Source organism: Capra hircus, chromosome 25, assembly GCF_001704415.2.
Source record: "Capra hircus breed San Clemente chromosome 25, ASM170441v1, whole genome shotgun sequence".
NCBI classification, from domain to species: domain Eukaryota; kingdom Metazoa; phylum Chordata; class Mammalia; order Artiodactyla; family Bovidae; genus Capra; species Capra hircus.
In genome coordinates this window covers 27,042,207-27,056,058 of record NC_030832.1, presented here as the reverse complement: position 1 = coordinate 27,056,058, position 13,852 = coordinate 27,042,207, and the positions used below count along the sequence as shown (strand labels likewise).

General features: G+C 48.2%; 1 protein-coding gene across 1 annotated transcript; it reads left to right on the top strand.

Annotated features, from left to right (window-relative positions):
• ZNF668 (zinc finger protein 668) lies at window positions 6-8,195 on the top strand. Its single transcript, XM_018040028.1, has 3 exons — window positions 6-109; window positions 5,410-6,078; window positions 6,514-8,195. Exons 2-3 carry the CDS (start codon window positions 5,432-5,434, stop codon window positions 7,718-7,720), a joined length of 1,854 nt encoding a protein of 617 aa, XP_017895517.1. The 5' UTR covers window positions 6-109; window positions 5,410-5,431; the 3' UTR covers window positions 7,721-8,195.

The following is a 13,852-nucleotide window of genomic DNA, read 5'->3' as shown; positions in this document are numbered from 1 at the left end:
CCCACCCCCCCGCTGGGTCCTAGCGCCTGCCCCTCGCTGGCAAAGTCCCGGGCTCTGTCGGTGAGAGGAGCTGCAGCTGACGCCACGGAGCCAGCCCAACTCTCTTCAGGTAGGAAACGCCGGCGGGAAGATGCAGAGATCCCTGGGCAGCCCCAGTGCAGACGCAATCCCGCAGGCCTCAGTTTCCCTTTGGGTGCCTAGGGCGGATGGGGTTGGCCTGGCGCGAGCGGTGCGGGCGGGGCGGGAGGAGTGCGGCCCCGGGCGGGCGCGGGCGGGCTCCAGGCCCAGTGGGTCCTAGAACCCGCCGGCTGTCCCGGCGGGGCGGCAGCGGCTGACGCCTGGGCTTAGGCGGCACGGCTGCCCGCGTAGTGCCGTGCGGACCCGGGGGTCCTAGAGCCCGCCATGTTGCGGGCTTTTGTCCCAGGCGCGCTGCCCGCCTAGCACGGTCCCTGGTGCCGGCGGCCCCCCCGCCCCGGTCGAGGGCCTGGCCGCCCCTCCCGCGGTCCTAGAGAACGCCATCTTGCAGGCCTTTGTCCAGGGTCTGGCCTTCGGTCCATTCATTTTTCATTCTGTCATTCTTCGTTCACCTTTTTGCTGTGTTCTCCGAGGCCACGTTTTCCCAGGGCATTTCCTGAGAAGAGCGAGCCCAGGGCCCTGCCATGTGGGGTTGTCTGTCTGGCAGAGGCGCCGACACGTAGACAGTTGCAGGGAGCAAGAAGCACAGGGTTTCCGTAGCTCTTGGCTCTAACGCCCTTAAAATTCCCACACGCCTTAGAGACCCCATTTTACTGATGAGAAAACTGAGGCCCAGAGCGCCATGGCGCTCTTACCTCTACTGCCTGTTAAGTCTTCCTGAGGACATTGGGGAAGCAATTTATTTGAAGAATCAGAAAGAGTTTTACCACTGGAGAAAGCAGAGGGAACTGCATATGAAGATGGATTTAGGTGGGGAAGTTTGAGAATTGTAGCTGGAGCTGAGGTCGCTGTCGGGAGGGGCACACTGCCGCTAGAGGTGAGGCCGGAAAAATGGGTTGGGATTACATTGTGGATTGACCAGATTGAATGCCTAGGAGACGATTAGCTCTCATCTCTGCGTGGTTCACAGTTCCCCATCTGCCATCTCACCGGATCCCTCATGGCCTGTGAGGCCTTTTAGTAACTACTTGTTTAGACGTTGGGAGACTGAGGTCTGAGAACATTAAAAAAGTGGCTCTTCACTGTCCCTGCCCGCAGGGTTTAGCTTAAACTCGGAATTAAATCTCTGGATCCCTGGCGATAAGAGTCTGTTGAGGCAGCAGGAAGTCATCCCCCTCCTAAATCCAGTAGTAAACAAAAATAAGGCTCCCACACCAAAGCAGTGAATCCACTGGGATATTTGGACCTTGTGAACTTGGAAAGGCAGAGAAATTCAGTACAAACTCCTGTTATGGGAGAGGTGGAAGCTAGAGACCTGGGTTCAGATACTGTCTCAGAGGTTGATCTGTTCAGTTTGTTTTGGGGCACCAAGCATGGTTCTATTTGTAGAGAGTACAAAATAAAGGTACCTAGCTCTGTGCCAGCCTAAATGCTTGCTCTGGAGACAGAGAATTAACAACTGAACCATAAGATGTGTAAGTGCTAGCAAAGCAATAATCAGGGGACAGAGCAGAAGTTTGGGAGGCAGACCACCTGGCTTTGGGCTATGGGCTGTGACCATGACTCATTACTTCCCTTTCGTGTGCCTCAGTATCCTTGTCTGGAAAATGGAGGAAAATGGGGAAAACACTACCTAACGTAGTCTGTTCAGTATATAATAAGTCTGTTATATAACAGGCTCTACCAAGTCTGACTGTAACCAAAACAAACAAACAAATGATAGCAGACTGGGGGCACAATGGAAGTTTATTTCTCATGGTTCTGGAGGTTTAGGTGTCCAAGATCAAGGTGCTGGCTGATTCAGATCCTGGTGAGACCTCCTTTCTAGGATTATATATGTGACCACCTAAGTTCTCACATGCCCCTTTCTTCCATGCCTGCACATGTTCATTCATAACAAACTCCTAGGCAGTCGTGAAGCTTAGCTTGAGTAGTACACATAAAATGCTTAGAATGATACCTGGCCCTTGGTAAATTTGCAAGAAATGTTATCCAGATGAACAACACGAAGGAGATTAAAGAGGAGGGGAACAAAGAGTGATTAGCAGGGATGCAGATAGAACTAAGAAAGGTGGTCAGGGACTTCCCTGGTGGTTTAGTGGCTAAGACTGTCCTCCCATTGCAGGGGATCTGGGTTCGATCCCTGGTTGGGGAACTAGATTCCACATGCTGCAGCTAAGAGTGCGAATGCCACAACTAAAGATCCTGCATGCCACATATAACACCTGGTGCAGCCAAGTAAACTTAAAAAAAAAATTTTTTTTTAAATGTCAGGAAAACCCTCTTTAAGGAGGTGACAAGGAGCTGAGACCCAAATGGAATCAAAGAGATAGCTACACACAGATCCTTGGGGAATAGTGTTTTTAGCAGTGGACACGGTTAGTGTGAAGTCCCTGAGATTGGAAGGAATTTAGGTCTTTGAGGATGGAAAAGGGGGAACCTGTGTAGGTGGAGCCAAGTGAGCCAAGGAGAGGGGAGTGGGAGATGGGATAGGCAGGAGTTAGGTAGTTCAGGGCCTTTCTGGCCATGGTCTTTGTCTTTGGAGCCCTGGAAGATCTCATGGTTTGGTTAATAAACCTTAAGTAAATGAAGAACTGTAGAGAAAGAGCCCAGCCCAGTTCAGTTCAGTACAGCCGCTCAGTCGTGTCCGACTCTTTGTGACCCCATGGACTGCAGCCCGCCAGGCCTCCCTGTCCATCACCGACTCCTTGAGTTTACTCAAACTCATGTCCATTGAGTTGGTGATGCCATCCCACCATCTCATCTTCTGTCATGCCCTGCATGAGTTATTAGCTATGTGATCATGAGTTAATCACTAACCTTCTTGGAACCTCAGTTTTGTTTTTAATAAATTTATTTATTTATTATTTTTGGCTGTGCTGGGTCTTTGTTGCTGTGCACTGGCTTTCTCCAGTTGCGGCAACTGGGGGCTACTCTCTAGTTGCGGTGCTCGGGCTTCTCATTGAGGTGGCTTCTTTTGTTGCGGGGCACAAGCTCAATAGCTGTGGCACACAAGCTCAGTAGCTGTGGCGCACAGGCTTAGTTGATCTGAGCATGTGGGATCCTCCCAGGTTGAGGATCAAACCCATGTCTCCTGCATTGGCAGGTGGATTCTTAACCACTGGACCACAGGGAAGTCTAGAACCTCAGTTTATTTGTCTGTAAAATGAGAATAAACAATCCTGATCTCAGAAAGCTATGAGAGAATAAGGTAGCACATGCAGCAAAGTGTCTGGCTCTGATAAAATTCAGTAATTGAGGGTAGTAATTATTATCTCATGGAGCCCTGCCCAGCCCTGTGAAGTAAGTCCTGTTATTACCTCCCTTTTTTCAGATGAGAAAAATTGAGGTCCTGGAGCAGGAAGTACATTGCTCAGGGTCAATGTACAGCTAGGAAGCAAGCAAGAGAAGATTGAAAGCAAGGCAGTTTGACTTCAGAGACTGCACTTAACCACAAAGCTACATTGTTTCTCTGGGCCTCAATCCCTTATCTGAGAAAGAAGGGTAATGATAGAACTTATCCCCTGGTGTTCATGTGAAGTTCAAATGAGTTAATACATGTAAAGAGTTTAGGATATTGTCTGTTATTTAGCAGGCGCTCTGTACATGTGAGCTCTTATTTTTATTAAGGAGACTGTTCAGACTGTCCAGAGATGATCTGGGAGGGAGGTTGTGAGAGCCTCATCCAGGGATAAGCAGATCCCCTGAAAACTGTAGGTGGAATTCAGCCCTGGGGAAGGTGGGGCCTCAAACCCTTAATTCAACTTCCAGTCCTAGAATTTAGTGGGAAAAGTACAAAAACCAAGCTGGGGGTGGAACAGAGCTATGTAGGATGGGGCCAAAAACCAACGGGAGATGCAGGATGAGCTTCCTTTGGGAAGTAAGGCTCCAAAAGGAAGGATTGGTGAGATCCGTAACAGCCAGGAAAGACCTGGGAACTTATGTGGTGTGATGGAAGCCATGGGAAGTTCCTGAGTAGGGGACCGAGCATTATATGGCACCTTAGGGAGAAGACTCTGGCTGCCTGTGCACGCTAGACTGTGTATGTAGGGGACAGGAACTGAGGCAGGGCCACTAGGCAGAAGGATGCTGATTCTAAAGATGCACCCCTTGCCACTCCCCATCAGGGACTCCTATGTCCTCCCTGGGTCATAAATTAAAGCCACCAATCCCTGAGGTATAGGATGAGGAAACAAGCCCAGAAAGGAGAATCCTGACCTCCCACCTCGAGGTCCACCTTCTGGGCACACCTTGCTCCCCTCCCCTCTCCATAGCATTGTCCTCCCCACCCCACCTCCTGCCCTGGCTGCCCCCAGCAGCTGCTGCAAGCACTCCTTAAGTGGATCTGCTATAATCCTCTTCCCTTCATCCCCCAGGGAGGATGAGCTGGTGTTAAGACTAATGTAGCCATTAATCCTATTTCCTCCCATCCATGATCCCCAGGAGCAGCTGGGTGGAGGGTGTCTGGACTCTGAATGGAAAAAGAAGGGGTGGCTACAGCCGGGTGTCCCAGGAGGCCAGGCCAGAGCAGATGCATTGAGTAGGAGACAGAGGCTTCTAAGTTCTGCTAGCAATGACTCAAGCCGCTTGGAGAGTGACTGAGCTCCCCATTACCAGAGTTATGGGAGCAAGAACCAAAGGGCCATTCCAGAACAGAGGGTGGACCAGGATTCCTATTCGGGGTGGAGTATCTTACAGCTGTGCAAGGCCAGAATTCTGTGTGAACAGTTGTTGCCTCTGAGAGCTAACCAACCAGAAGGGAAAGACAAAATAAACATGCTGGGGACCTACCCTTCCAGACAGATGATGCCAATCACCACATTTAGCCCGCTGGCTTTGCCCTCCTCTGGACCCTTGTCTGTCTTTCCTGAGAACTTAGAGACCTTCAGGCCAGACTCACATCTGGGTAGCCTCCGTGCCTGCAGCCTGGCACAGGTCTTGGATGCTGAGGTCAAGAACGTAAACATGGTGAGATGGACCAAGCCTGGGCCTTCTCTGAATGCCACAGGGCTTGGAGAAACCCAGAAGCTGGGGAGAAAAGTGCCAGTGAACATTTGGATGATCCCAGCTTACCCCCTCAGCTCCTCTGAAGTCACCTAGTCCAGCCCCTTTCATCAGTGAACGGACCAGAGGGACAACAGGAGCACAGACAGAAAGGACATGCACCCGGGTGGGACAGGCAGTTCCTTCTGAGGCCTTCGAGGGCTTTGGTGAGGAGAGAGCCCTTGGAGAATTCGGAAAGGGGTGTGGCTCCTAACTTTGCTTCTCTTGCAGAGAAGATCCGCCCATCGAGGCCATGGAGGTAGAGTCTCCGGAGGACCGGTCCCCAGCCCCGGGCTACAAGCGCTCAGGCCGCCGCTATAAGTGTCTGTCCTGTACCAAGACGTTTCCAAATGCACCCCGGGCAGCACGCCATGCTGCCACGCATGGGCCTGCAGACTGCACTGAGGAGATGGCCGAGGTGAAGCTGAAACCAGAGACAGACCCCAAAGCAGAAGATGCTAGCGGGGACAAGGTGTCAGGTGCAGCGGCCAAGCCTCGGCCCTATGCTTGCCCGCTGTGCCCCAAAGCCTATAAAACAGCACCAGAGCTGCGCAGCCACGGGCGCAGCCACACGGGCGAGAAGCCCTTCCCTTGCCCCGAGTGCGGCCGCCGCTTCATGCAACCCGTGTGCCTGCGCGTGCACCTGGCCTCACACGCTGGCGAGCTGCCCTTCCGCTGTGCGCACTGCCCCAAGGCCTACGGCGCGCTCTCCAAGCTAAAGATCCACCAGCGCGGTCACACGGGCGAGAGGCCCTACACCTGCGCCGACTGTGGCAAGAGCTTCGCCGACCCCTCGGTGTTCCGCAAACACCGGCGCACGCACGCAGGCCTGCGACCCTACAGCTGCGAGCGCTGTGGCAAAGCCTATGCAGAGCTCAAGGACCTTCGCAACCACGAACGGTGAGGGAGGTGGACTGGGTGGGGGCGGCTGAAGGGGTTGGGAAGAGTGCACCAATAGGTTAAAGGCGTTGAGTCCCAGAGAGCCGAAGGAGCCAATGGGAAGGCGAGTGAGGCGGATCTATGGGAGCTGGAGGGTAAATCTGGGATCTGATTGGCTTGGGTTCCTAGCGTGCAGCGAAGGGGCCAGGGCTTGAAGTTGGGCTGCTCTTAGGGTCTTTGGTACGTGCAAGAGGTGCGAATGGGGGCCGGGTCTGTGGCCTGCAGTGACGGATCTGGAACCTACACCTGTCCTGAAGGCTTTTTACTCGGGTACAGCGCTGTGGCCCGTAGACCAAGACCCCAGAGAGGTTAGGGGGCCCTAACTTACAGTGCAGACAGGAGCGGGGGTCAGGCGAAGGGCTGCCACCTTCACACTGGGTCTCCGCACTTCCACAGGTCGCACACGGGCGAGCGCCCCTTCCTCTGCTCAGAGTGCGGGAAGAGCTTCTCCCGCTCTTCCTCGCTGACTTGCCACCAGCGCATCCACGCGGCGCAGAAGCCCTACCGCTGTCCAGCCTGTGGCAAGGGGTTTACGCAGCTCAGTTCCTACCAGAGCCACGAGCGCACGCACTCAGGCGAGAAGCCCTTCCTGTGCCCGCGCTGTGGCCGCATGTTCTCCGACCCCTCAAGCTTCCGGCGCCATCAGCGGGCACACGAAGGCGTGAAGCCCTACCGCTGTGAGAAGTGCGGCAAGGACTTTCGGCAGCCGGCCGACCTGGCCATGCATCGGCGGGTGCACACGGGCGACCGACCGTTCAAGTGCCTGCAGTGTGACAAGACATTCGTGGCGTCCTGGGACCTCAAGCGGCACGCGCTGGTGCACTCGGGCCAGCGGCCATTCCGCTGTGAGGAGTGCGGGCGAGCCTTTGCGGAGCGAGCCAGCCTTACTAAGCACAGCCGGGTGCACTCGGGTGAGCGCCCCTTCCACTGCAATGCTTGCGGAAAATCCTTCGTGGTCTCATCCAGCCTGAGGAAGCACGAGCGGACTCATCGAAGCAGCGAGGCCACAGGGGCTCCCCCGCAACAGGAGCTGGTGGTAGAGCTGGCACTACCAGTCAGCATGGCTGGCGAGGGCTCAGCCGCCCCAGCATCAGGGGCGGCGCTCGGAGACCCTCCAGCTGGGCTGCTGGGGCTGCCCCCGGAATCGGGTGGTGTGATGGCTACCCAGTGGCAAGTGGTAGGCATGACGGTGGAGCACGTAAAGTGCCAAGGGGTTGGGGAGGCTCCTGGTCCCATGGGGGCGGCAGGTGAGGTGGGGGGTGAGGAGGTGGATGAGAAACCACCCCAGTTTGTGTGTCGGGAGTGCAAGGAGACGTTCTCCACGCTGACATTGCTGCGACGGCATGAGCGCTCACACCCAGAGCTCCGGCCCTTTCCCTGCACCCAGTGCGGCAAGAGCTTCTCAGACCGGGCTGGGCTACGCAAGCACAGCCGCACCCACAGCTCTGTGCGCCCATACACCTGCCCCCACTGCCCCAAGGCCTTCTTGAGTGCCAGCGACCTGCGCAAGCACGAACGCACCCACCCTGTGCCCATTGGAACCCCCACGCCCCTCGAGCCCCTCGTGGCTTTACTAGGAATGCCTGAAGAGGGACCAGCCTGAGGTCCAGGTCCCCTCTGCCACACTCCTGGGAACCTTGCCCCTATGAGGTGCTTCCCGAACCCCCCTTTGCCCCAGATCACTGTTAGACTTCAGATCCATCTCTGTGCCCAGGCAGCTAGCTCATCTTCCTGACAAAGCTGGGGACAGTGGTGGCCGGTAGCAGTTGGCGGGAGACCTGGCTCCCTCCAAGCACCACTCATTAAAGCATTCACTCGACACTGGGTTGTCTTCTGTGTTCTGGTTGGGGGTAAGTAACAGAGGAGTTTGGGCACCTGATAAGGTTTAGTGGAGATCCCTGGACTGACAAGTTAGAAACTAGAAGGGTCTTTGGGTGCATTGTTTTCTCTAAATATGTTTTCAGAATATCTTGTGATGAAGGGTTCCATGGTCAAGTGAGTACCAGGAATTCCTGTACCTTCTTGGGAATTCTTCGTGATCAAAGTATATTAAAGTCATTGATAAGTCCTGCAATGAACAAATCTGTTTAGCTTTCTTTGGCCCATACTTATTTAACCTTTTACTGAGAGTTCTACTTCTGTCTTTTTACAGATAATAAACTGAGGCCAAAGTTATATTTCCTGTAAATTACAATAACAGACTAGAAAATATACTTGGAGTCCCATTCTCAATAACAACAAAACCCATAAACTACATAGGAATAAAGCTCACACACAAAAAAACATACAAATCCTACATGAAGAAAATGGTATCTCTATCCTGAAGGATATAAGACCTAACTGAATGAAGACATACCATGTACCTGAATGGAAAGATACTATTAAAAGCTGTTGATTCTCAGTTTAATCTTTAAGTTCATTGCCATTCAAAAGGATATTTTTAACATAACTTGAAAATCCTAAATTCCTGTGCAATATATATTTTCAAAAACAGTGGAGGTGATGTATTTAACACTAAAGTAATTTTTCAAAGACCAAAAATGGAAAAACAAAAATGAGGCCCTATAGTATAAATTGGTACAGCCTCTTGGAAAGATGATTTGATGTTTATCAAAAGTTAAATGCTTTGTGATGTATGTGATCATTATACTGTACACCTTAAACACAGTGCTGTATGTCATAGCTCAGTAAAACTGAAGAGGAAAAAAGAAGCAAGAAAACACATTTTTTAAAAAGTAAAAGGACTTCCCTGGCAGTCCAGTGGTTAAGACCCCTCACACTTCCAATGCAGAGGGCATGGGTTTGATCCCTGATTGGAGAACTAAGATCCCACAAGCCATGCAGCACAGCCAAAAAAAAAAAGCATACACTTTTCGACTCAGCAAATACACCTCAAAGAATTTACACCACACATTTCTTTTTCCAATTCTGTGACAAAACTGAAAACGAAAGATTGTTCAGTGCAGCAAAATGTGTGATGACTGGGAACACCCTCTATGTCCATTACAAAGGACTAAAAGCCACTGTAAAATATATTATGCAACAGTTTTTTAAAAAATTAGGCCTAAAAAAAAAAGAATAAAAATTAGGCTTATCAATCTATGTTGTTGAGTAATATCCAAAAAAATGTCAAATGAAAAAGTGAAAAGCAGTGTGGTTAGTATCCTCCCATTTGGGCTGAATTACTCATAAGTGCTCAAATTCAAGTGCACGGAGGAGCCTGGTGGGCTGCAGTCCATGGGGTCGCTAAGAGTCGGACACGACTGAGTGACTTCACTTTCACTTTCCTGCATTGGAGAAGGAAATGGCAACCCACTCCAGTGTTCTTGCCTGGAGAATCCCAGGGACGGGGGAGCCTGGTGGGCTGCCGTCTATGGGGTCACGAATAGTCAGACACGACTGAAGTGATTTAGCAGCAGCAGCAGCAGCAGAGTATTTCTAGGAGGATACTCAGGAACTGATTCTGAACTATAAATTCCAACTACTAGGGCCTTTCACAATTATAAAACAAAATAAAGCAAAGGTCACAGTGAACCAGATCCTCCTTTCCACACTGTCACCTGTAGACTTGGGGGCCACCAAGTTGGCAGCCTTAGGAAGTGTCTGGTGTTCAGGCCCCCTCCAGCCCGTGTGCTGGTAGCACCTGAAGCAGAAGTAGTAGGTATCACCTTAGTGTCAGGGACCTCACGTCCATTCTCCATAGCAGAACAAGGTGGCCACATGGCAACAGCAGGGACCAGGGTGTAATGGCTGCAGAAAGAGGGCACCAGTTTGACCAAGGACACTCACTGGCCATACTCACACCCAGAGCAGGATAAGCACTGTCCCCGGGCCTCCTTCCTGTCCAGGCTGGGATCAAAGTCTAAGGGTCCAGGAAAGAAACAGACATCAGATTGGGAGATTGAAAGTAGAACTTCTGTTTACTACTGACTTGATTTTTGGCCTCGAGCAAGATGATTTATCTTGGGGGTTGGGGTGGCATCTTTTAAAAATATATTCATGTAAAGATACCATATGGGCTTCCCAGGTGGCCTAGTAGTAAAAAATCATCTATCAAACAGGAGACTCAAGAGATGCAGTTTCCATCCCTGGGTGGGGAAGATCCCCCAGAGTAGGAAATGGCAACCCACTCTAGCATTCGTGCCTGGAAAATCCTGTGGACAGAGGAGACTGGTGGGCTCCAGTTCGTGGGATCACCAAGAGTATTGGGCACAAGTGAGCGTGCGTACGTACACACATATACACAAAGATACCATATACACTAATCGATAGATCTCCCTGGCTATCTATTTACAATGAAGGATGGAGTGGGTTCCCAGAATGTTTGGAAGAGACCCACAACTCCTGCTCCCTTTCTGGGCCCAGACAATCTGCCCATCCCTTGGTCCCCCTTCTCTGACACCCCCAGCATCCTATACCCAAGTTCCTGCTCCCTGAGGACTCAGGGACTTTCAAAAAAATTAACAGTGTTATTAAAATAAAATTCATGGAGAAGGAAATGGCAGTCCACTCCAGTATTCTTGCCTGGAAAAGCCCATGGACAGAGGAGACTGGTGGGCTGCAGTCTATGGGGTTACATGACTGAGCACGCACACACATGAGGCGGGTGGAGGGAGATGGGTTGGTAGCAATAAACTGGCAAAACTAAAAAAAAAATTAATATACCCTACAATTAACCTGTCTGAAGTATATAATTCAGGGGGTTTTAGTATATTCACAGAGTTATGCAATCATCATGATCTAATTTTAGAATATTTTCATACCCTCTAAAAGAAACTCCACAGCTGTCACTTCCTATTGATCCCAAGCCCCCATTCCCTGACAATCCTTTACCCTCAGTGCTAGGCAATGGATAATTTGCTTTCAGTCTCTCTAGATTTGCCTGTTGTGGACATTTCATGTAAATGTAGTCATACAATATGTGGTCTTTTGTGACCAGTTCTTTTACTTAGCATAACATTCTCAAGGCTCATCCATGTTGTACTGATAGTTTGATCAGTTCTTCTTTCCTTCTTATTGTCAAATAATATTCCATTGTATGGATATACTACTCTGTTTATCCATTCATCAGCCAAAGGACATTTGGGTTTCCATTTTGGTTTATTATGAGTAAGGCTGCTGTGAACATTCATGTACAAGGTTTTGTGTGGACATCTTTTTAAATTCTCTGTGTATATATCTAGGGATAGAATTGCTGGATCATATGGTAACTCTATGTTTAACCATTTGAGCAACTGTCAGGCAGTTTTCCAAAGTGACTGCACCATTTTACATTCCCACCACCAAGGTATGAATGTTCCAATTTCTCCACATCTTCATCAGCAGTTGTTATTATCTGTCTTTTTTATTACAGCCATCTTAGTAGGTGTAAATTTGTGGTTTTGATGTGTATTTTCCTTAGTGGAAAATGATGTTGAGGATCTCTTCATGCACTTATGGGGCATCTGTATATCATCTTTGGATAAATGTCTGTTCAAATCCTTGGCCCACTGTTTTCACTGGATTGACTCTGTTGAGTGGTTTAGACTTATGTATTCCAGATACAAGTTCTTTATGATTTGCAAAAATTCCTTTCCATTGGGTGGGTTGTCTTTCTACTTTATTGATGGTACTCTTTGAAGCACGTTTTTTAATTTTGATGATGTCCAAATTGTCTATTCTTTTTCTTATTGCTTGTTGTTTTGAGAGGGACTTCCCATGTGGCATTAGTGGTAAAGAACCCACTTGCCAATGCAGGAGACTTCAGAGACATGGGTTTGATCCCTGGGTAGGGAAGATCCCCCAGAGGAGGGCATGGCAACCCACTCCAGTGTTCTTGCCTGGAGAATCTCATGGACAGAGGTTACTGTCCATGGGGTTATAAAGAGTCAGAGATGACTAAAGCCACTTAGCACCATGCACTCACGCATGTGTTTTGAAAGCCATATCTAATAACCCATTTTCTAATCCAAGGTCATGAAGATTTATGCCTTTGTTTTCATCTTAGAGTTTTATAAACATTTACAAAGTTTATCTTAGTTATAAACTTTATAACTTAAGAGTTTAAAATGCATAAAAGTTTTTTTAATAAATTTAGTTTTTATAGCTAAAAGCTCTTCTGTTCAGATTTTTGACCCACTTTGAGTTAATTTTTGTATATGGTTTGAAGTAAAGGTCCCAACTTCATTCTTCTGCATATGGATATCCAACTATCCCAGTTCCATTTGTTGAAAAGCCTATTGTTTCTCCATTGAGTTGTCTTGACTTCCTTGTTGAAAGTAAACTGACTATAAATATGAGGGTTTATTTCTAGACTCTCAATTTTATTCCCTGGGTACATATCATTCTTTATGCCAGTATCACACTGTTTTGCCTACTGTAGCTTGGTAGTAAATTTTAAATCAGGACATGTGAGCCTTCCAACTTGTTCTTTCAAAATTATTTTTGTTTTTCTAGATCCCTTGCATTTCCATATGAATTTTAGGATCAACTTGTCAACTTTTGCTAAAAAGAAAAGGCAACTGGCTGGGATTCTGATAGGGATTGCACTGCCTCCATAGATCAATTTGAGGAGTATTGTCATCTTGACAATATCAAATCTTTTGACCCATGAATATTTGGGTGTTTAAAATTTTATTTAGATTTTAATTTCTCTCAACAGTGTTTTATAGTTTTCAAGAGTATAAGTCTTAATTTCTTTTGTTAAATTTATATAGAAGTATTCTTTCCTTTTGTTGCTATTGTAAATGGAATTATTTTCTTTCTTTTTTGGATATCTCATTGCTACTGATGAGAAATACAATAGATTTCTGTACATTGTTCCTATATTCTGCAACCTTGCTGAGCTGGTTTATTAGCTCTAATCTTTTTGTGTATATGAATTCCTAAGGACTTTTTATATACAAAATCATGTCATCTGTAAAATGAGGTTGTTTAGTTCTTCTTTTCCAATCTGGATGCCTTTTATTTATTTTTATTGTGTTTATAATTAGCAAGTTAAGGGAATTCCCTCTTATTCCTAGTTTCTTAAGCTTTTTTAAAAATCAAAGTTGTTGGATTTTGTCAAATGTATTTTCTGTGTCTATTGAGATGATCAAAAGGTTTTTGTCCTTTATTCTATTAACAGTCTTTATTATTATGACATTAACTGATTTTCAGATGTTAAACCAACCTTGCATTCTTGAGATAAATCTCACTTGGAGAGTCATTTTTATATATTGCTGGATTTTGTTTGCCAGTATTTTGTTGAGGACTTTTACATCTATGTTCATAAGAAATAGTGAGCTGAAGTTTTCTTGTGATGTCTTTGTCCCCATTTTGTTATCTGCATAATTGCAGACAGCCTGACTTCTGGCCCTCACTTTTCTTCTGTCCCAACTTCCTTTAATTCCCTGACTCTGCCAGGACTGTTCCAGGTAGTGAATGCATCTTGGGAATGCAAAATCATAGCCCCCACTGCTAGGGCAATAGCTGACATCACTCCTTATCATGGATTGCAGTCATCATCCCCTCCCCAGCCAAGTGGCTCGATAAATTAGAATTCCTCACAGGAGAAAATTCTACCACCAGGGCCGGAGCAGGGGTAAGGGAAGGCAGCAGACTTTGTAGGTGGGGCAGTGATTCTGGATTCAACCAAGGAAATTTGGTGACTTGTTCTCAGTGACTTATGCATAACCCACTCTCAGGCTTCCCAAATGGTGCTAGTGGTAAAGAACCCACCTGCTAACACAGGAGACTGTAAGAGTCTCGGGTTTGA

Coding starts and splice junctions, on each gene's coding strand:
- ZNF668 (XM_018040028.1), top strand. CDS start 5,432: ATGGAGGTAGAGTCTCCGGAGGACCGGTCCCCAGCCCCGGGCTACAAG. Junction 6,079..6,513: donor GACCTTCGCAACCACGAACG/GTGAGGGAGGTG, acceptor GCACTTCCACAG/GTCGCACACGGGCGAGCGCC.